Source organism: Heloderma suspectum, chromosome 5, assembly GCF_057233095.1.
Source record: "Heloderma suspectum isolate Gila_16-S chromosome 5, 16-S_ref, whole genome shotgun sequence".
Classification (NCBI taxonomy): domain Eukaryota; kingdom Metazoa; phylum Chordata; class Lepidosauria; order Squamata; family Helodermatidae; genus Heloderma; species Heloderma suspectum.
Window position 1 is genome coordinate 66075051 of NC_139462.1, and position 18176 is coordinate 66093226.

Sequence of the window (18176 nt, forward strand, 5' to 3'; positions counted from 1 at the left end):
GAACAGACATCGCTGACAGAAGGCAGTCTCCCTCCTCACTGCACTCCCAGAACACACCTTAATCCTGCTCTACATGGTTGGGGAACCCCCTGGAGCAGATTGGGGGGGGCACAGGAGGAGTAGAGAAAGTCCGGTTGCATGACACTGGAAGGAGCCCTTGGTTTTATTGTAAATTTGTTTTGATTTTTTGTTGTAAGCTGCTTCAATATCCCATCATGTGCTAGTCAAATAAATTATAAATATTAAAACTTATATAGAAAATACTATAGGATAGGTATTTTGAGGATTTTCACATGGCAACAGCTCAATTATCATCTTCTTCAGGCAAAGAACCATAGCGCAGATGTAGAGCACATGTTTTGCATGCAGATGGACCCAGTTCAATCCCTGGACTAATTAATATTTTCTGTTTTATTGCTGAATACTTGTATATTGGGTTTCGTTTATATACTTCTATTCTATAACAGCCTTTAGATACATACAATAAAGATTACATCCATCCACTGCCAGCCGGTGTAGACAGTACTGGGTTGAACCAATGGTCTAACTCAGTTTTGGGCAGCTTCCTATGAAGTCTGTGGATACTTTCCAGCATGGAGTTTCTCCCAACATTCTACACCTTATCTCACATATTGTGGCCCTTAGGGAATGGTTTGTAACTCACTGGTACAGCATATACTTTGCATGAAGAAGGTCCCAGGTTTGATCCCTGGCATCTCCAGCTAAGGCTGGAAAAACTCTTCAATGAAACAATGGAGAACCACAGCCAATTAGTGTCAACAATACTGGCCTAGATGGACCAGTAGTCTGACTCAGCATGAGACAGCTTCCTGTGTTCCTCTTCCCATCCAAACAAGCAAACCTGGTATGAAATTTTAGGCACAATAAATTTTATCATCATGATAATTCTCTGATATTTATCATCATGATATTTCTCTGTGAAATTTATTCACAGCCTGCACCTAATGACATCACTGTAACATTATGGCAGTTACTACTTCCATTTCCACTTCCTGCCACTGAGCTGGGCCCTTTCCTCCCTGCCACAGTGGCCATCAGCTCCAACTGCCCTGTGAGAAACAGAAGAAGTGGGCAGTGAAGAACTGCAATCTCCACTTGCTACTACTTTCACTAACCCTACCTGGAGTGTTAGGAATGACTGAATGGTGGCAAATTCCAACTAGGCAACTGCAAGACAGGCATGGGGAACCTCTGGCCCATAGGCCAGATACAGCCCATGGGGGTTCCCCATCTGATCCCCTAACTTCTTCAGCAGGCCCCAGCCCCTCTCCTGGAAAAGCTCGTATTTCCAATTAGCAGCTGATCAAAGATAAGAGTTTTTCTCTGTGGGTAAAGAATGTAAGACTAGGGGAGGAAGCTGTTGAGTGATTCAATCCTCCTTACTTGCGAAGCTTGTCCTGCTTACTACTGAACAGACATGCAGAGGTTTGCCCTGCTTACCTGTAAGTAGATATGCTGCTCATGCTTACTTCTGAGGAGACATACAGAGGCTTAGTATTTGGGATGCTATTTGAAAGTGCTGCTGAGCGATTCAGTCCTGGTTACTTGTGAGTACACACACAGAGGATTGTCCTACTTATTTTTGAGAAAGCTTAAGATTGGTAAGAATAGTTGGCCCTGCCCACTTTGCCTCTGTGAGCCCCTGAGACTTTGCGAGATCAGAATTTGACCCTTGGACTGAAAAAGTATCCCCACCCCCGTTGTAGCCAGAAGATGTTAGTCTTACATTACAGCCCTTCTGATAAAGGTCAGGTCATTAGGCTATTTTCTGGAGACCTGCCAAGCCTCTTTTTTTTATTATTGTGAGCAGCCCATTTCCATCACAGTTGGTCATTATAAGAACTACATAGCATCAAGAACTGATGTGTGAGTTTTCTTGTTTTCCTTTTCCCTCTGCATTCATTTTTCCTCCCGTGTCATGTCTTTTTAGATTGCACACCTGAGGGCAGGGGCTGTCTTGTTTTTATTGATCTTCTAAGCCATTCTGGGAGCCTTTCCACCAGAAGAACTGAGCATAAATACTATAAATAAATAAATGAATGAATGAATGCCCACCACCACCACCCAACAACCTATTGCTAGTTGTGTAGCAGTAGGTTGGTAATCAAAACCAGTTACCTATATAGGGTCTGGCACCAAAGGTGCAGAGAGACTGTGATTAGGCAACTATAAAAGCCATGGCCATCCGTTCTGGTCCACGGCAGGGGGAACAAAGCATCAGCTGACTTTTAAATTTAAATTTAATCTCTTAATAGAACAGCCCTAACATCTTCACAGTGGCTGCAGCCTCACATGTCAACAGGGAAAGAGAAACTAGAACAACATGAACATGAGACATGAACAAATATAGCCATGAGACAAACATCATTTCCACACTACACTGCAATGGGAAAGCCTCAGAATTAGGGGGCAATAATGCTAAGTGCACCACTCAGAGAAGGAGGCGTGAGACAAAATGGATGCTAAGGGAAAGAGATGGTTGGGGAGGGGAGCATTCAAAGGAAGGAGCAGAGGCTTTCCTGACAGAAAGCAGAGGCTATGATTGAGGGGAAAGCAGGACAGCACTGAGTGAGCTAGTGAGGGCAGCAACAAGAACAGCATGAGCACTACCTCCTCCTTTGTGCTCTCCTAGGGAAAAGTATCATGAAATCCTTCCCTCCAACTCCAACCCCTTCTCATCAGATTAACCAAAATAGCCAAAGGGGCTTATTTCCTTGAGAAAAGGTCAGTTTGTCCCCTAAATCTCAACCTCTACTTCCTCACACACATACCCCCCGCCCAAGATACAAATGGTTTCATTTCTCACACCATTTTACCTCACCCCATCTCATGGTCACATACATATTTTTGCACCACAATAAGAGCTGCACTTGCGTCTTTCATCTTACATTGACTTGGCAGCATGATCTTCCCATTACATGTGAAAACTGGGAATTGCCAGTGAAGTGCAGTGTGTTCCTTTGTATAAAGCACCTGAACTTGTGACCCATCATGCATCATTCAACTAGCATACAAGATTACAGGTTGTCAGAGATGAAGGAGCTTGCTTTCAGCCCATCACATTTAGCCACTTGGCTGATGCATCAGTTTACAACACCTAACCATAGGCTGTCCCCTGGACAATATTTTGCTATGACAAGATATTAAAGAATAATAGTGGTTCTAGCCAAAATGCAATATCCAAATAGAATATGATTTTGTATACATTATGATATTGTCAAGAATGCACTTTAACTTATCTTTCAGCATCAAAGTTATGATGGGGGAAAAGTAGAGAGGTAAAGAAATGGTGGGAAGAAAGCGGGGGGAAAGCAGTGGCATATCAGAGAACAACAATGAAAATTTAAAGGAAGTAAGGCAGAAACAAGCACATGGGCAATCTACAAAAAGTAATGGTCATCCTGAATTCAAGCCCAATTACTACACATTTATACATGCCCCTTGCACATATCACCACTCAAGGGATGGAGTCCTGTTATTATATTGTACCTCCCATTACACAGAAATACAACCAGGACAATAAAATATGGCAAAGCAAGCAAGATATTGTTCCAAAACTCAAGCAGGTAGCCAAGTTCTAATTTATTATAGCAACTCCTTTAAAATGCTTAATACAAAGAAGGATGAGCAATTTGATCTCAGCAACAAAAACACGAAAATATTCTAAGCCATTTTCCTATTTAATACATTTATCCTGCGTGTAGATTGTTCTGTGGAGTCTGGTGAAGTGATAGTGTTCCCTCACAGAAGGGTTTGGAATGGTGGTCATTTGGTCCCTACCTATAATATAATTCACTTTCTGATCTTGAATTAGCAATTTGAAATCTAAAAGTGACAAGATCAACAAATACAGTGGCAAAGTTCTGTAAGCCATGCTTCTTGCTTGAAGTTCCAGAAAACAATCCAACAACAGGCTCATTAGGTTTCTTCTAGCTCTTGATGTCCTGCCATTCTGTTACTTGGGTCATCTGCCTTTTTACATATTCCTCCAAACCAGCTAGCTACACTCCAACTGTCCTGTGTTCCAACCTAGTGATCCTTTTTCCAGTGCTTGTCTATTTGAGTATGTAATCTGGTGGGTTGGATATTAAAACTCCCAACATTCAGAACAAGTGAAATCCTTGGAACAAGAATGTAGAAAATGATTAAACAATATTCTGGTTTTTGGACTGTTCTCTCTATACTGCAACTACAGCAGTGACGACTTATACAAATACTATTCATTAAAACAAAGATTCTCAAGAGTTCAATTATGATGCCCATGCTGTGTTACACCACTTGTAGTCCCATCAGGGCATATACACACTAATGGACAAAGGCTATTTATGACTTTCAGAGAAACTGCCAGTCACTCTTTAGGGAAGCCCAAATCACATTTTGAGAACTCCAACAATATACAATGAAAACCTTAATTCCGAAGGAAAAACAACTATTCTCTACCACTACTAGTCAGGCTTTTTGTTCTCTTTTCCCTCTGCTCTCACCAGAGATGTTTCTTAGTGTTTCTCGCTTTGAGAAATGTACTGGTTCCAGGTAAATTGCTGTCCTTCTTTTCTCTGATAATGAGTAGGAAGTAGAAGCAATGATGTATTTTATAGAACCAAAAGGAGCAAGGAAAAAATAATTAAAACCCTACAATAAAACATAATACCCAAGCACACAATTTGGGAATTTTGGAGAAACATTAGGAAGAAGCCATGCTGCTAGCAACAATACACAATCTCATTAAAATCCACTATTACACAAGGGAATTGGATTGTGGTGAAGGTTGTACTATATCTCTGCATTTGAGTAGAAACAGACTATTTACAGACATTTGAGTATCACCTCTACACTAACAAAGAAATTAAAATACTTTAAAGTGACCAGAACAGTAGCAAACAGAAAACATGTCTGACATAATTAGAGTTAGAGAGAACAGGAATCAACTGAAAAATGTATGCCCTATTCCATTTTTGGTAGAATCCTGTCACAAACTCAAAACGTTCTACAATACGGAGACAATACTGACCTACCTTACAAGAGGGTTGTAAAGATTACAAAGTAATACATGTAAAGTGCTTTAAATTCTCTAAGGCAGTATATAAATGCTTATTGCTGCTGTTGTAAATGTCTGTGTGTACATGTGTGCGACTGAGTGAGAGAAAGAAAGTATGCACACACATAGATATGTCCAAAGGGCACTTCCAGCAAAACAAAATTATGCTTTCTGGTAGGTAGGCATATGAATGTTACAATGCATTAACCCATCCTTACGTGTGGTGGGGGCTCACATGAACAGCAAAACATGGTGCTATGCTTTGAATAGGGGCAACAATTACAAGGAGTGATATTTTGTAGCATAGCAGCCAAGACCATGAGCTTGAGCACCCCATTCAGATCTCACTTCAACCATGAATTCACTAAGTCACCAAGACAATCCACAATTCTCTCCGCCTCAACTCCAACCCCTACCTACAATAGAGGGATAATGCTACTAACCTAACTTGGAGGCCTGTTGTAAGGATTACTAATATAATCTATGGGAAGCACTCTGAACACTTGAAATGCACTACATAAAATGAATGCCAAGTACCACCATGGACTTGGAACACAGTATTTGCAATGGTATGTTTTCTAAATTAACCGTATCTCCTCACATTCCCCACAAGGGCTGTACATAGACAATATTTCCATTTAACACATGTCTGATTATTTAAATGTTTAGTCATTCACAGACAAATTTAGATAAATTAGGTTGGACTGTAAATAAGACATAAACAGAACAGAGTAGGCTATGAAATATCAAAACTACACACAATGAAATCAAAGATCTGTGGCCACTGAGTTCAGAGTTGAAACACTGTATCCACAGTTGCAGAACAGAGCCAGCTATTCGTACACCATCTAAAAGTACATCACCACAATATTAAATGAAACCAATTTAATATTCCTCTGATCAGATATTTCGCAAACAGCAGAGCAAATCTGAGAAAAGACTGATCAATAGTCAACAATTTAGGATCCCAAACATTTACAAGACCATCAGTGATGTCCATATCTATTAAACGGATCTGGAAAACATAAATGAGACAAAACAGAAGCTGTAAAAGACAACTTATATCAGGAATGAGGGATCAACTTAGGTCAGAGAGCAACCTTCTGATTACATGAACTGAAGGACTACGGCCAATATGTGCCAATGTTATTTACGTATCTTGTGCAATACATGCTTCATACATTCTGTGTTATAGCGTAGAGACTGTAGATGTCAGACCACAGTTAACGAACATGTGGCGCCGCTGTGCCACATAGCATTTATTCAGCACACTGAGTCTAGAATTCAGCATACTGAGACTAGAATGGCAGTTTGTAGTAAGTTTTGGAGATTATAGTCAATTGAAATATCAACAAATGGGATAAGCAAATGTCCGTTAGCATGTTACCTTCTTTAAATTAAGAACAGCATTCCATCCTCAGACTGTACTGCAACTTCTCCAAAGAAATGGAATATACTTGACCTTTTGCCTTGTGAAGGATTTTGCTTTTCAGATATATAAATATAGATATAGATATAGATATATAGATATAGATATAATCACACATCGGCAAATTCTCTTTCACCAGCAAAGCTTTCCAGCTACCTGGGTTGAACAATACTGATTGCCTAAGCCTTTGATAAGTAAAGCACACTTTTTTTAGTTAGAACTAGAAGCACATTTATCTTGCACCCTGAGAATTTATTTTCCAGTAGGAATGTAAGACCTATCCACCCCACAGAAGCCATCCCTGCTCTATGTTGCTATGAGAGTTCTGGGCATGCTTTCCCTGAGACTAGGCAATTTTATTGTGTGTCTGCATCAGGAATAATTGAATGGCCCTGTCACACCCAATGTGGATATGTGGCAAAATTACCTGTTCTCCACAGATGAAAGAATGAAAGGCTGGAAGAACTGCAACTCATGCAGACACACACCAGACAGACTCTTCTGTGGGTGGGTAGTTTAGGCTCACAACATACTAACAGATCTCACTGCACAGAATCTGGAAATTACTGCTACTGTAAACATTCTCAAAACATTGAACTGTTTTCCCTAAGTGATGAGATGAGGAAAACCATGTAATTTAAATACGTTTGAAATTAATCAATCACCTTTTGGGTTTTTCACTTTTAGGACAGACTAACAGAATTTTTACTTTTCTGCTCCATTAACCTGACTAGGAGACTAATAAAATGAGAGTACTCTAAATTTATAACCCACCCCATATCAAAGGGACAGAGTACCTAACAAACACAAAAATATCCCAAGCCTGCCAGCCAGCCCTTAGAGCAGCTTATAATGCTTCTGAAAGGCACACAAGCTTGGACTGAATAGGATGAATCCAGACTAATTTAGTTGCACTTAGATACAATTGATTTTAATTGGGAACTAAAGCAACTAAGGGAGCAATCCTATCAGGATAGGAAGCCACTTCCAAACTCAGACGTGACCGCCTATTCAACGCAGGGCGGGCGGAACGCGGATGGGATCTTCTCCTCCACATTTTGGCCACCCTGCATTTGTGGCTAGACAGCAGATTTTGGCTGTCTAGCTGCTGGACCTCGGAGCAGTGGGGGAGGCCAGATGATGGATAGGAAGTGTCATACTGGCACTTCCACAATCCCCGCCACGGGAACACCCCTTTTTGCCTCGCTCTGCACTGCTCATCTGGGCCCAGAGCCCGGGGACAATCCATGCCACCTATGAGGCAACGGGGGGGGGGAGCAGGAAGGTGGTTTTCCAGGAACCAACATTGAAGTTCAGGCTCCGAAGTCAATTCTGGAAACCAAACAATCCTATGGCCATCTAGCTATTGTCTAGCAGCCATAGGATCATGCCCTAATCTAAGTCTGGATCCAACTCTAGTCCAAGGAATTCCATAACCAAGAGGAAATCACCAATAAACCTCTCTTTACATGAAATATCTGTCAAATATCTGTAAAATTGCCTCAGGAACAAATGTCAAAATTTTGTCCAGGCATGAAGCAATAACTACTCAATCAGACCTGGTAATCTTAAGGTGCATTTTAGTTGCATATCCTCGCACACATCCTTGTATACTAGCTAGGATGCACTGCTTGGGTTATAAATGCCACCTACATCTGCTTCCCAAGGCCTAATAATAGTATTGTTTACACACACCAGTCATCCAAACATTAGACGAGGATAACAAAAGAGATCTTGGAATCTTTTTCTTCACACTGAGCTCACTTAACAAACCAAAATTCACCTCTGGTCATACAAACACAAAGCTAAAAACAGCTGTCTTGGACATGTATTTGGGCAAATCATCTTAAATAATTTTATCATGGGCCGAGAATGAAGAGCACCAATATATTTTTGAAGGTGTTTTAGATTTCTGTATTACTGTAAAAATGAAAGTGAAATATTAGACAGAGCACTTCTAATAAAGACAGCTTACATTTATTAAACATAATAAATATGCCTTCTTTCAATAGTCCAAAAAGACATCTATATCAATACTTTAATAATGTGCATGTTTTTCATTTACAGTACACTCCTATAAAATTAAGCCCAACTGTGTTTAGAGGGACTTACTCCTAGCCAAGTGTGGCAGGTGTGTGTGACTTGTAGTCCTTCAGATGTTCTGGCCTAAAATTCTCATCATCCCTTACCACTGGCTATGCTAACTAGGGATTATGAGAACTGTAGGTCAACACATGTGGAAGGCCACAGGTGGCCTACCTTTAGTGTATAGGATTGTAGCCTGTCAAATAAATTCCATCTATTAAAAATGAGGTGAATAATCAACTAAACATTTGATCACCAGGAAACTCCAGAAATAAGCAAATTTATAAGTATCTGATAATCAAGTTATGTGTTAAGATATGATGCAATTCTGCTTCCAAAATTAGAGACTTCTGAAGTTCTCTAACAATTGATAGAATACAAATTTATGTTACCATGATTTCAATATTTCTCACTGAGTGAGAAGTTTAAACTGAAGTATCATTTTTTTACATCTGAAAGGAGGGGAATCGTTAGGTAAGGGGTCCACCTGGGCACAGGCCTCAGATCTTTTGAGCTGACCTAATTGCCATTTTTTAAACATTTTCCTATTGACTTGCTTCGGAAAACAAAAACAGACATAACTTTTTTAGTTTGCATGATAAATTCATGAAATTTAGAGGCTTGGTATCCTCCATGGAACTGATTAAAACTGCCAAATTTCAGGCAGTTAGGTTAACTCTTGGTTCAGTGGTGATGGAAAGGCACTTAATGCATGCTCAGAGTTTCTCCATAACTTAGCCCTAGTTTTGAAAACAGATTCACTGGCTGAATCCTGGTGAAGTCTTGGCACAAATGAAGTTATGGGGAGGAAGATACAATGAGAGCTTGTGCATAGAGAGGAGTTGCACAAAACAAGACATCTGTTTTTATGAAGAGTTGCTGGAAGATGGTAGGATGAGGAGGGATGGTTGCATGGACGAGAATAGGATTGGTAGGGGGAGAATGCAACTGCTCAGTGGTGAAAGAAGAACATTCTGCACATGTTCAGAGGCAATCTCTATTTAAGAACATAAGAAGAGCTATGCTGCATCAGACCAAGCTCCATCTAGTCCAGCATTCTGTTCACACAGTGGCCAACCAGATGCCCATTGGAAACCCACAAGCAGGACCTGAGTGCAATAGCACCTTCCCACCCATGTTCTCCTGCTGCTAACATTGGTGAAATGTAAATAAATTCTAGTAATTCTAAATTAGAATGCATGTATATCCTTCAGAAACTTTGCAGGTTTCTTGCCTGGGGACACCTCTAATGACCTGTGCATTTTCATACAAATTTACCCAAAAACTATTGGGGAAGGGGTGAATGGAAGAGAAAGCATATCACTCCCTCCCCAAAAATGGACAACTCCCCTTCCACATGAACTGCTGCACCTATCCTTCTGAAACTTTGCTGGTTTCTTACTTAGGGACAACTGTAGGTTGTCTGTAACTTTCAGAACAATGGTCCACAAGGAACAAAGGGAGATAAGTATGTCCTCTTTTGGAGACCTCAAAATGTCAAGGCCACCCTTGCACCCTTGTGGCTAGCATTCTGAAATTTGGCAGACATGATCTCCTCTGATGGGGCAATGAATCCTGAAATTTTTATCCAATTCTTCCAAGGAATTAAAATGTTATTGGCAGTTCCCTTTAAAAGAAAATATAAACCCTGCACCTTTTTCTCCGACATTGGGCAGGTGTAATCCCCTTCTAGAGGGCTACTATGCCTAAAATTATCCAGTTCTGACCAAGAGAAAAAAGTTACAGGTTTTTTTTTCTAATTTCCCATGGTAGTCAACAGGAAGCATAAAGACTCGTTTTTCCAAACCTTGACTCAGGTTTGGTGCTGAGCTGATGTGGTCCCACTACAAATTGGTCAGAGCAGAAGTGGCATGTTTTCCAAAATGCTGAATCAGGGTCTGAGTTGAAGTGGGGTAGGGGGTCAGTGCACACTTCTTATGTATGTATGTATGTAATCTATACACACATGCAAGCACACTGCATGCACGCACCACACACACACACACACACACACACACGAGATGTGCGCTTAGACTCGTGTGTGTGTATATGCAAATTTGTGTTATGGGCCTGTGCCCCAGACCTTTAAATACCCTAGCAACACCCCTGTCTGAAAGGTAGTCCTCAAAAGACCCTTCTTAACTATAGTAGTAACATAGATTGCTTCCTTGGCTATAGTAGTAGCATCTATGTTTCAGAGTTCTATTATTTTCAAAAATACATAGCAGTCATTATGTTAAGTACTATAAATTCTGAGGCCACAAATTAGTACACAGTTAGAAATATATGGGACCTAAGCACATCTATGTATGTATGTCTGTGGGATTCAGCCTTAAATATGTGTACACTCATCACAACATATAACCATGTGACTTAGGCCCTAGCCCAAAAGGCTCAAAAGTGCAAGGTTTTTGAGCCTTCCCTTTCCAAAGAAGCCAGTACTGCCAAACAAGTACACTCCAGAGCATTAAAGCATAATTTCTCTCCAACAGGACAAAACTGCTGAAATAATAAACACACAGGAAAATCACAGTGTGCACATTCAGCTCTCTGCACGCCTAAAGGAACTTTTGGGATCATAGCCTCAGTTTCTACCTTACTTTATCATTACTAAAGTAATTACACAATACACATAGAACTATCTACACATGCTGGTCTGATCATGCAGAGACTTGGAAACTTCAGCAAAACTTTTTAAAAAATACGACGAGGTGCTACCAGAACACTGACTGTTCATTGGAGTATATGGATGTAAAACCATCAATCCAATAACTGCAATCATTGTCACTCTGCCACGCAAGAAAAGACAAAGGTGAGTTGCACTGATGGACTGACACATCCTCAAAACATTTCCCCCATTCCTCTCCATATGGCAGGTTGTATACTGTGGCCTAGATCCTAACAACCACTCAACTAGCTCTGCACATTCAAGGAGAACTGGACCTTTATTTCTCAAGCAGCATTGTCATCATGGAGCATGGCAAACTTCTTTCAGAACTGAGGAGAGTTTATAATATGGCATAGGGATCAGGTATTCAAAGAAAAGTAGCAAGACAGTCCATTGGCCCTATCCAAGCCTTTGGGTGTGCCTAAAGTAGCTCTTTAGATCCCAGCCTTTATCTACAAGTGCAGCAGAATGGGCCTGGGCGTCTGTTACTTCTGCAGCTCATGCTGATTGCCTTCAAATCTACCAAATGTATGTGTAGAGAGATTAATTTCATTCCATCATTTCCCTTATAGAAAGGGAATAGAAACAAAGTTCTAGAAGCAAAATAAATATGTTTGCTTCTTTGGTTTTATCAATAACATTCTTTAAATTTACTTGACAACTGTATGCTAAATTAAATCATCACAGGTCATAAAGCTTGACAAAAGGTTAATCCAAGCAATAGAGTACAACCTAATATGATAACTGAATCATATTAAAGTTTAGAATGTATGCTTTAAATTGAAACAAAGTCTTTGATCCATATTATAACAATCGATCATTAGAAAACAGCAGTTCTTGCTTTCTTGTTGTCTAAAAGTTTTTTTAAAATGTGTACAATAAAGGAAGGATTATTTAACGTGAAAGAAACCTCATCACATTTAATTCATTAAAGGCAACATATACACTTTTAAAATTAGAATGCCACCTGAATTTTAATAGAAACATTATCATAACTGTTGTATAGATATAGGACTACCAGAGTGGGAAAAAGTTAAGCGGTTCTAATTCAAGTAAGTGACTGCATTTCTGAACGTCCAGCACTTTCAGAGCAACTCCAGGCTGCAGTCAGAAACATCCATTAAAGTGTTCCACAATTCAGAGCAAGCAAGTGGTTGTCAGTGCAGCCAGTAAATCACCTGATCCTATTACAAAATCAATTACTGCAGCACATTTCTATTGCTACACAACCTGATGATGGCAAAATGATATTAGATAGCTGCTGCAAGGTCAAGAAACCTAAAACACACTTTAAAAATGTGTCTTATTTTCAGCTCCACATTGTATTTACCTTAAGGAAATTTTTAAAATAAATGTGTATAGTTACCTTCTTTGGCTGATTGGGGCATTCGATGGATAGTCTTTGCAACCGGTCTGATGTATGGCTGCAAGATAGGAGATCGGAGCAGCAGGTCGAACGGCCCAGCCTCTTCATTAAAGAAGAAATAATGCTGCAGCCACAGCCACACATTGACTTGCTCATCAGATGAGTTTATTCTTTAAGAAATCAGTACTGGTACTGGCCCACACACAATCAAAATTGGCCGACTGCCTCATTCTGCAGCTCCCTGGCAAAAATCAACACTGATAAAAATAAAACAATGGTGTTTCTCCAAAGCTGATGCTAGCCACTGTCGTTATCGCCAAGCAAAGCTCGCAGTTTTGAAGTGCCTCTTTCTAGCTATATTTTCACAAGACAAGCTGTTTTGATTATCTCCACTGTTTTGTAAGAGAGCCATCAACTTAAAAGTAACAGATACTACACACTGACTACAGTTTGATCTTCTGTAGCACTTCAGGTCTGCTAGGATATCCTCTATCCAACCTGTTCCCGCTTTGAAAGCACAGTCTTCCAACAGCCAACAGAAAATAGCCACACCCCTCTGTGTTCCCAAGCACACTATTCAAGATCAGCTCAATATCTGAAGAAGTACTGTTACTGCATTGCTGAAAGTTACAACAGCAAACAGATTACGGGCTGGCATCTGACTTGCTAGAGCTGCTGACCCTTTAAGACTTTAATGTACAGGGTAGCTGCCAACTGCACTTAGACTGACATGTTTTTCTTACTGCTAAACTTTGCCATGTTGCCTCTGTTATAACACCACTGAAGCTTAACAAACTTAAAGGCAAGGAGTCACAAGCTGTCTTATGAATATAAAACTTTGGGGAAAGGGATAACACTACTACAAACTTATACAAGCCAGAACATTAACTAATAAAGAGACAAATTTCAACTAAAGGAGGGACAAATCAATGGAAAACATACATGGCAAAGTATTATTGTAAAGGAAACATGAAATTAACTCCTATGGAAAGCTAGCCTAGAAATAAAAGTTTGCAAACTGTTTCATACAAGTGGAGGTGAAGGAAAGGAGGGTGAGAAGTAAACAGAAAGGAACTAAATAAAATTATCTGCCTGTTCTTTGTCTACCATAGCTACTGTGTTGTGATACTGAAATAAAAGGTTTCACTTGTTTGATTCTCAATGTAAATAACACAACACAACACAAAAAAGCTTGCAGGTGCTTCCAAAGCAGTATTAAGTGAAAGAGCTATATATCAGAAGATGACATGCTTGTCTTTCAGCTATTAAAAGCAGTGCATTTCTGTCCTATTGCAGCATGCACTACAGCATTTGAAGAGGGAAAGCACACTCATGTTAACACAGATGCTCAACCTGATTACAGGATAATCTGCCTTGAAATAATTGTCTCTTACATTGATAAAGCTATCAGTAGTTGTCTAAAGAATCCCTTTTATCAGATAGTTAAGAAAAAGCAAGTAGCATAACAGCAGCATAAGCACACATATTTAAGCAAAACTTCTTGTTTTCACTCTGCATCAAAAGCTATATTTGCTCTGTCTCCTCCCTCTCCTCCAGCCCTGGTTTACAGCTATACTGAGCCAGCATAGCCTCTTCCTTCAACCTTGCTCTGCCCTTTTGATATTCACATTGCTATTAAATCATTTTCCAGTAATATTTAAATTCAAGCAACCAATGCAAATTGAATAAAAAGCCTTTTGTAGGGAAAGACTCTGCATGCAAACAAGCAAATAATGCAGTAACCTTTTACTCGCCTGCTGGAGGTACTGTCTGCTGCATAGAATTTTAAATCCTCATCTGCAGATGCAATTGAGCTGGTATTGCCAAGGACTTTGCTCTTCCTGTGCTGATTCTACACAGCTATTCATCCGGGGGGGGGGGGGAGACATTACAGGGAAAATGTAAAATAATATCAGGTGGAATCACTCAGATGTTCTGAAATGAGCCAACTTCTAAAAATCAGCTGCCGTCTTGCCTAGTCCATTTGTGAGCTCATAAAGGAAGTGTTATTGCTGATGTAGGCTTGCCACCGATATGCAGGACAGGAATTCACAGGAAGCTAATAAAAAAATTAATATACAGACTTAAAGTGCACTGATCATCTTTATCCTGATAACTTCCCAATATTTTTCTTAGCATAAAGATTTATCTTATGATCTCATTCAACCAAGTGAGATTTATCCTGCTCCACTATCCCTTCAGAGAATCTCAAGATATAGAATCCTAACAAATACTATTACAGCCATGTCATACTATTGCTAAGCAAATACACATAGTCCCCTTTTTTTAGATTTGTGAATAGTTTAAGGAAATATCTGTTGTTCATCACAATGGGCAAAATCAAACATCAGTCCTACTTTCAGTAAACCCATGGAAATGAATGGAACTTACATTGGTCATGATTAATTTAAGTCCCATTCATTTCAGTGGGTCTATTTGAAGTAGGACTTGTGTTGGATTTTAGTCAATAACCACTAATGCCCCATCAGGATTGTGATTATTAAGGAAGAAAAACAATGGAAGATACTTGAAGCTATAGCTGCCTACAGGTTGAGTGAGGACTGAACAGCCAATTTGCTTTTAGATAGAGAAGGCTAAAGCAGCTCTACGTTTTTGGAGCTCAGGATTGTTGCGGAGTGCTGCTGTTGCTTGGGGAGTGATATTACTTTGAGATTAGCACAGTCTTGCTTCTGTGCCTACTTAATCAATCTGCCTATTTGTTATTTTCCTTCCAACGAAAACTGACCTAGAACTTTCCACTACTCAAAGAAATGAGGAGCACAGAACAATGCTCTCATTTCATGCACAATAGGTCTAATTTAAGCTTTATTTTTCTTTGACTATATCGAATCGCCTATTTAATCTAACAAAGAAGCAGCTTTTGATGATAATTAGTATAGGTATATATTTTTTGAATTAAATTTGAAAGAAAATGCATAGATATTTCAATGAAATTATTATTGCCCTTAACAGAATGAAACACTAGCAGTAAAGGTTGTTATTCATTATTTATGTGCTTCCCCCCTCACCTCATGTCAGTTTCCTTAATGTACTATTGATTCTCAGAATGTATTAAGATGGAGCCAGTGACAGACCATGTATAGGGCAAATCATCCAGTAAAGAAAACAAAGTGACTCTTTAGGAAGATATTATCACTGAAGAATTTCAGTGTACAGAAAAACTGCCATGACATGTATGCATTTTAATCCTGTAATAGATAGATCTTACAAGAAAAACTCTTACTTTGCACAAAGTTCTAAGCAATCCTTCAGATTTTCATAAAGCCATGAAGGGAGTAATCCTATGGCCCCCTGACAGCGAATGAGGGGCCATAGGATTGTTCGGAGTTCCCCCCCCCCAGAAAGGTGAGTCGGAGATCCAACTCCCCTCCCACTCGCAGCTGGTACGGAAAGAACCGTATCGGTTGGCTTTCTAGGTCAGGAACTCAACCTTGGAGAGGGGAAAAGGGGGTGATTTGGAGGGCAGGGAGGGGAGGAGACTGGAGAGGCGAGGATACGAGCTATCCTGAGCCTCTGCCAGCTTCCTTTCCTCCCCCTCCGAAATGCAATCACTAAATGGCCAAAAAAGCCCGTCCAGCAAAAAAATGCAGGATGGGAGGACAGGGAGGCAGAGATCCCCTCTCCTATTCTACCTGCCCTGCATAGGATGATTGTAAGCCTCCAAGTTCAGGGGCGTATGATCATCGAGGGCGCAATCAATGGGGTTGCACCCTTAGACAAAGTAAATGCATATTCAAAGTACATTTTGTGTCTGAAACAACTACAATATTCTGTTTAAAAAGAAAGCAGCCTTATTTCATAGTTATCTTAACAGCTACTTATCCATTAGTGCCATCTGCACGCAAAGTAAGAATTTGATGCTACAAATTTAGATGTCTTTCATTTTTCCCTTACTCAATTTATGTGATTTAGGCCACAATCCTATACTTACCTGGGAGTAAGACTCATTGAATTTGATAATACTTACTTCTGAATAGACATGCATACAATTGCACTGTATGGCTGTAATCCTATATCCACTTAGTTGGGAGAATCTCTTGGAACTTACTTCTGAGTTGATAAATGATGTACTATCAGATTCTATAATATTATGAATGGTGGAAGTATTATTAAGAACTATTGCTAAAGAGTAACGACACTGCTACATTACTCTTAAGTATTTAAGATGTAGAAATGGATTTTATTTTTTAAACATATGCTTGTATTTTTAAAACCAGAAAGATGTGTTGTCTCCCTTTAATAAAAACATATTATTGTTCTGCAGTGCTGTATATAAATCAGACACAGTGTTCAATAATATCTTACATCATCAAGAATAGCTGATCACAATTGACTAAAATCCATATGCGCAATAACAAATAGAAGACAGACAATCTAAATTTGTACAAATCTGAATGACTGTCATGTCTACAAAAGTTACAATTAAAAATATGGAATAATCTATCTTCACCAATCTGGTTTGAGACTTGGGTAACATTCTGTATCTTATAAAAAGACTGTAAAAAGATAGTGACAATTTGCATAAATTACAGTGCAACTACTTTTTTTAAAATCCTAATAAAAGCTACCTGCTGATGAAACCAACTGCCCAAAAAATCACTTTGCCAACCAAAGATCACACAATACCATTTCAATTTAGTTATTCTAGGCTACGAATGGATAAATCTGTCAATTTTGGTTTCTCTCAGTTTTTCAGTTTTCTAATCTTAAATCTGGTTGACCTCAAACCTTGAGAATTTCTCCAGTCTTAAGTTTAGTTCATCACAAGTTTTTTTTTACATTCACAAGAAAATTCATAAGAATTTCTGTGCATATTTCTTATACCTGCATTTTTATGCATTTTTGCCTAATATACACATTTTGTGCAAGTAATCATCCTAATATAACTCATTTTTATTATTATTTTTTCTAGTGTACACATATTTGCTTCCAAAAATAAAACACTATTCCAAAGGTGATAAGGTAATTCTTAGGCAACACATGTTTGAGAGAACGAACTGGTGCAGCTTTTGCAGGGCTGTACCTATTCAAATTGTTGATGAGGGGCTGTACATCTGAATGCCTTCCCATCCACATATAATAAACTAGCATTATTACAGTGATAAACTAGCATGTCAAGAAGAAAGTTAGGTTAATATGAGATCGGATGGGAGAAGAGCAACATCAATATAATCTTTGTACCTGCAATATGAAATATCTGTTACATAAAATAAGGAGGCCTTATTGTTTTTGTTAACAGAATTAGGGATACTAGATGTATGGCATCATGCCAAGTGGTAGCAGAGTAGACTGCAGTCAGGGATTCTGCCTGAAGATGAAAATGGCACCCTCCATGAGGGTAAAGATTAATAAACTAAATAATGGACAATTTGCTCCCCTTTAAGGGTTCCCCAAATTGTTTCCTCCTGAAATTACCCTGCCTAATGATAAGGCTAGTCCTAACTCTAGCTCCCATTTAGAGTCACAAGAAATACAGCATGAGATCCATTTTATACGCCTCCTTTAACAAACGGCTAAGAAATACCCATAGACATTCACAGAAACCTTG

The 18176-nt window shown here is 39.3% G+C and overlaps 1 protein-coding gene across 4 annotated transcripts in view; it reads right to left on the reverse strand.

The window, feature by feature from the left end:
• Window positions 1-18176, reverse strand: part of FBXW7 (F-box and WD repeat domain containing 7) — a 200450-nt gene that overhangs the window by 153657 nt on the left and 28617 nt on the right. The window contains exon 2 of one of the 4 annotated variants that reach the window (XM_084856266.1): window positions 12608-14467. The exons of the other annotated variants lie outside the window; for them this stretch is intronic. Within the exon in view, the coding sequence (XP_084712392.1) occupies window positions 12608-12763 (156 nt within the window). The 5' untranslated portion in view covers window positions 12764-14467. The remainder of the gene's footprint in view (window positions 1-12607; window positions 14468-18176) is intronic. 4 annotated transcript variants of the gene reach the window in all.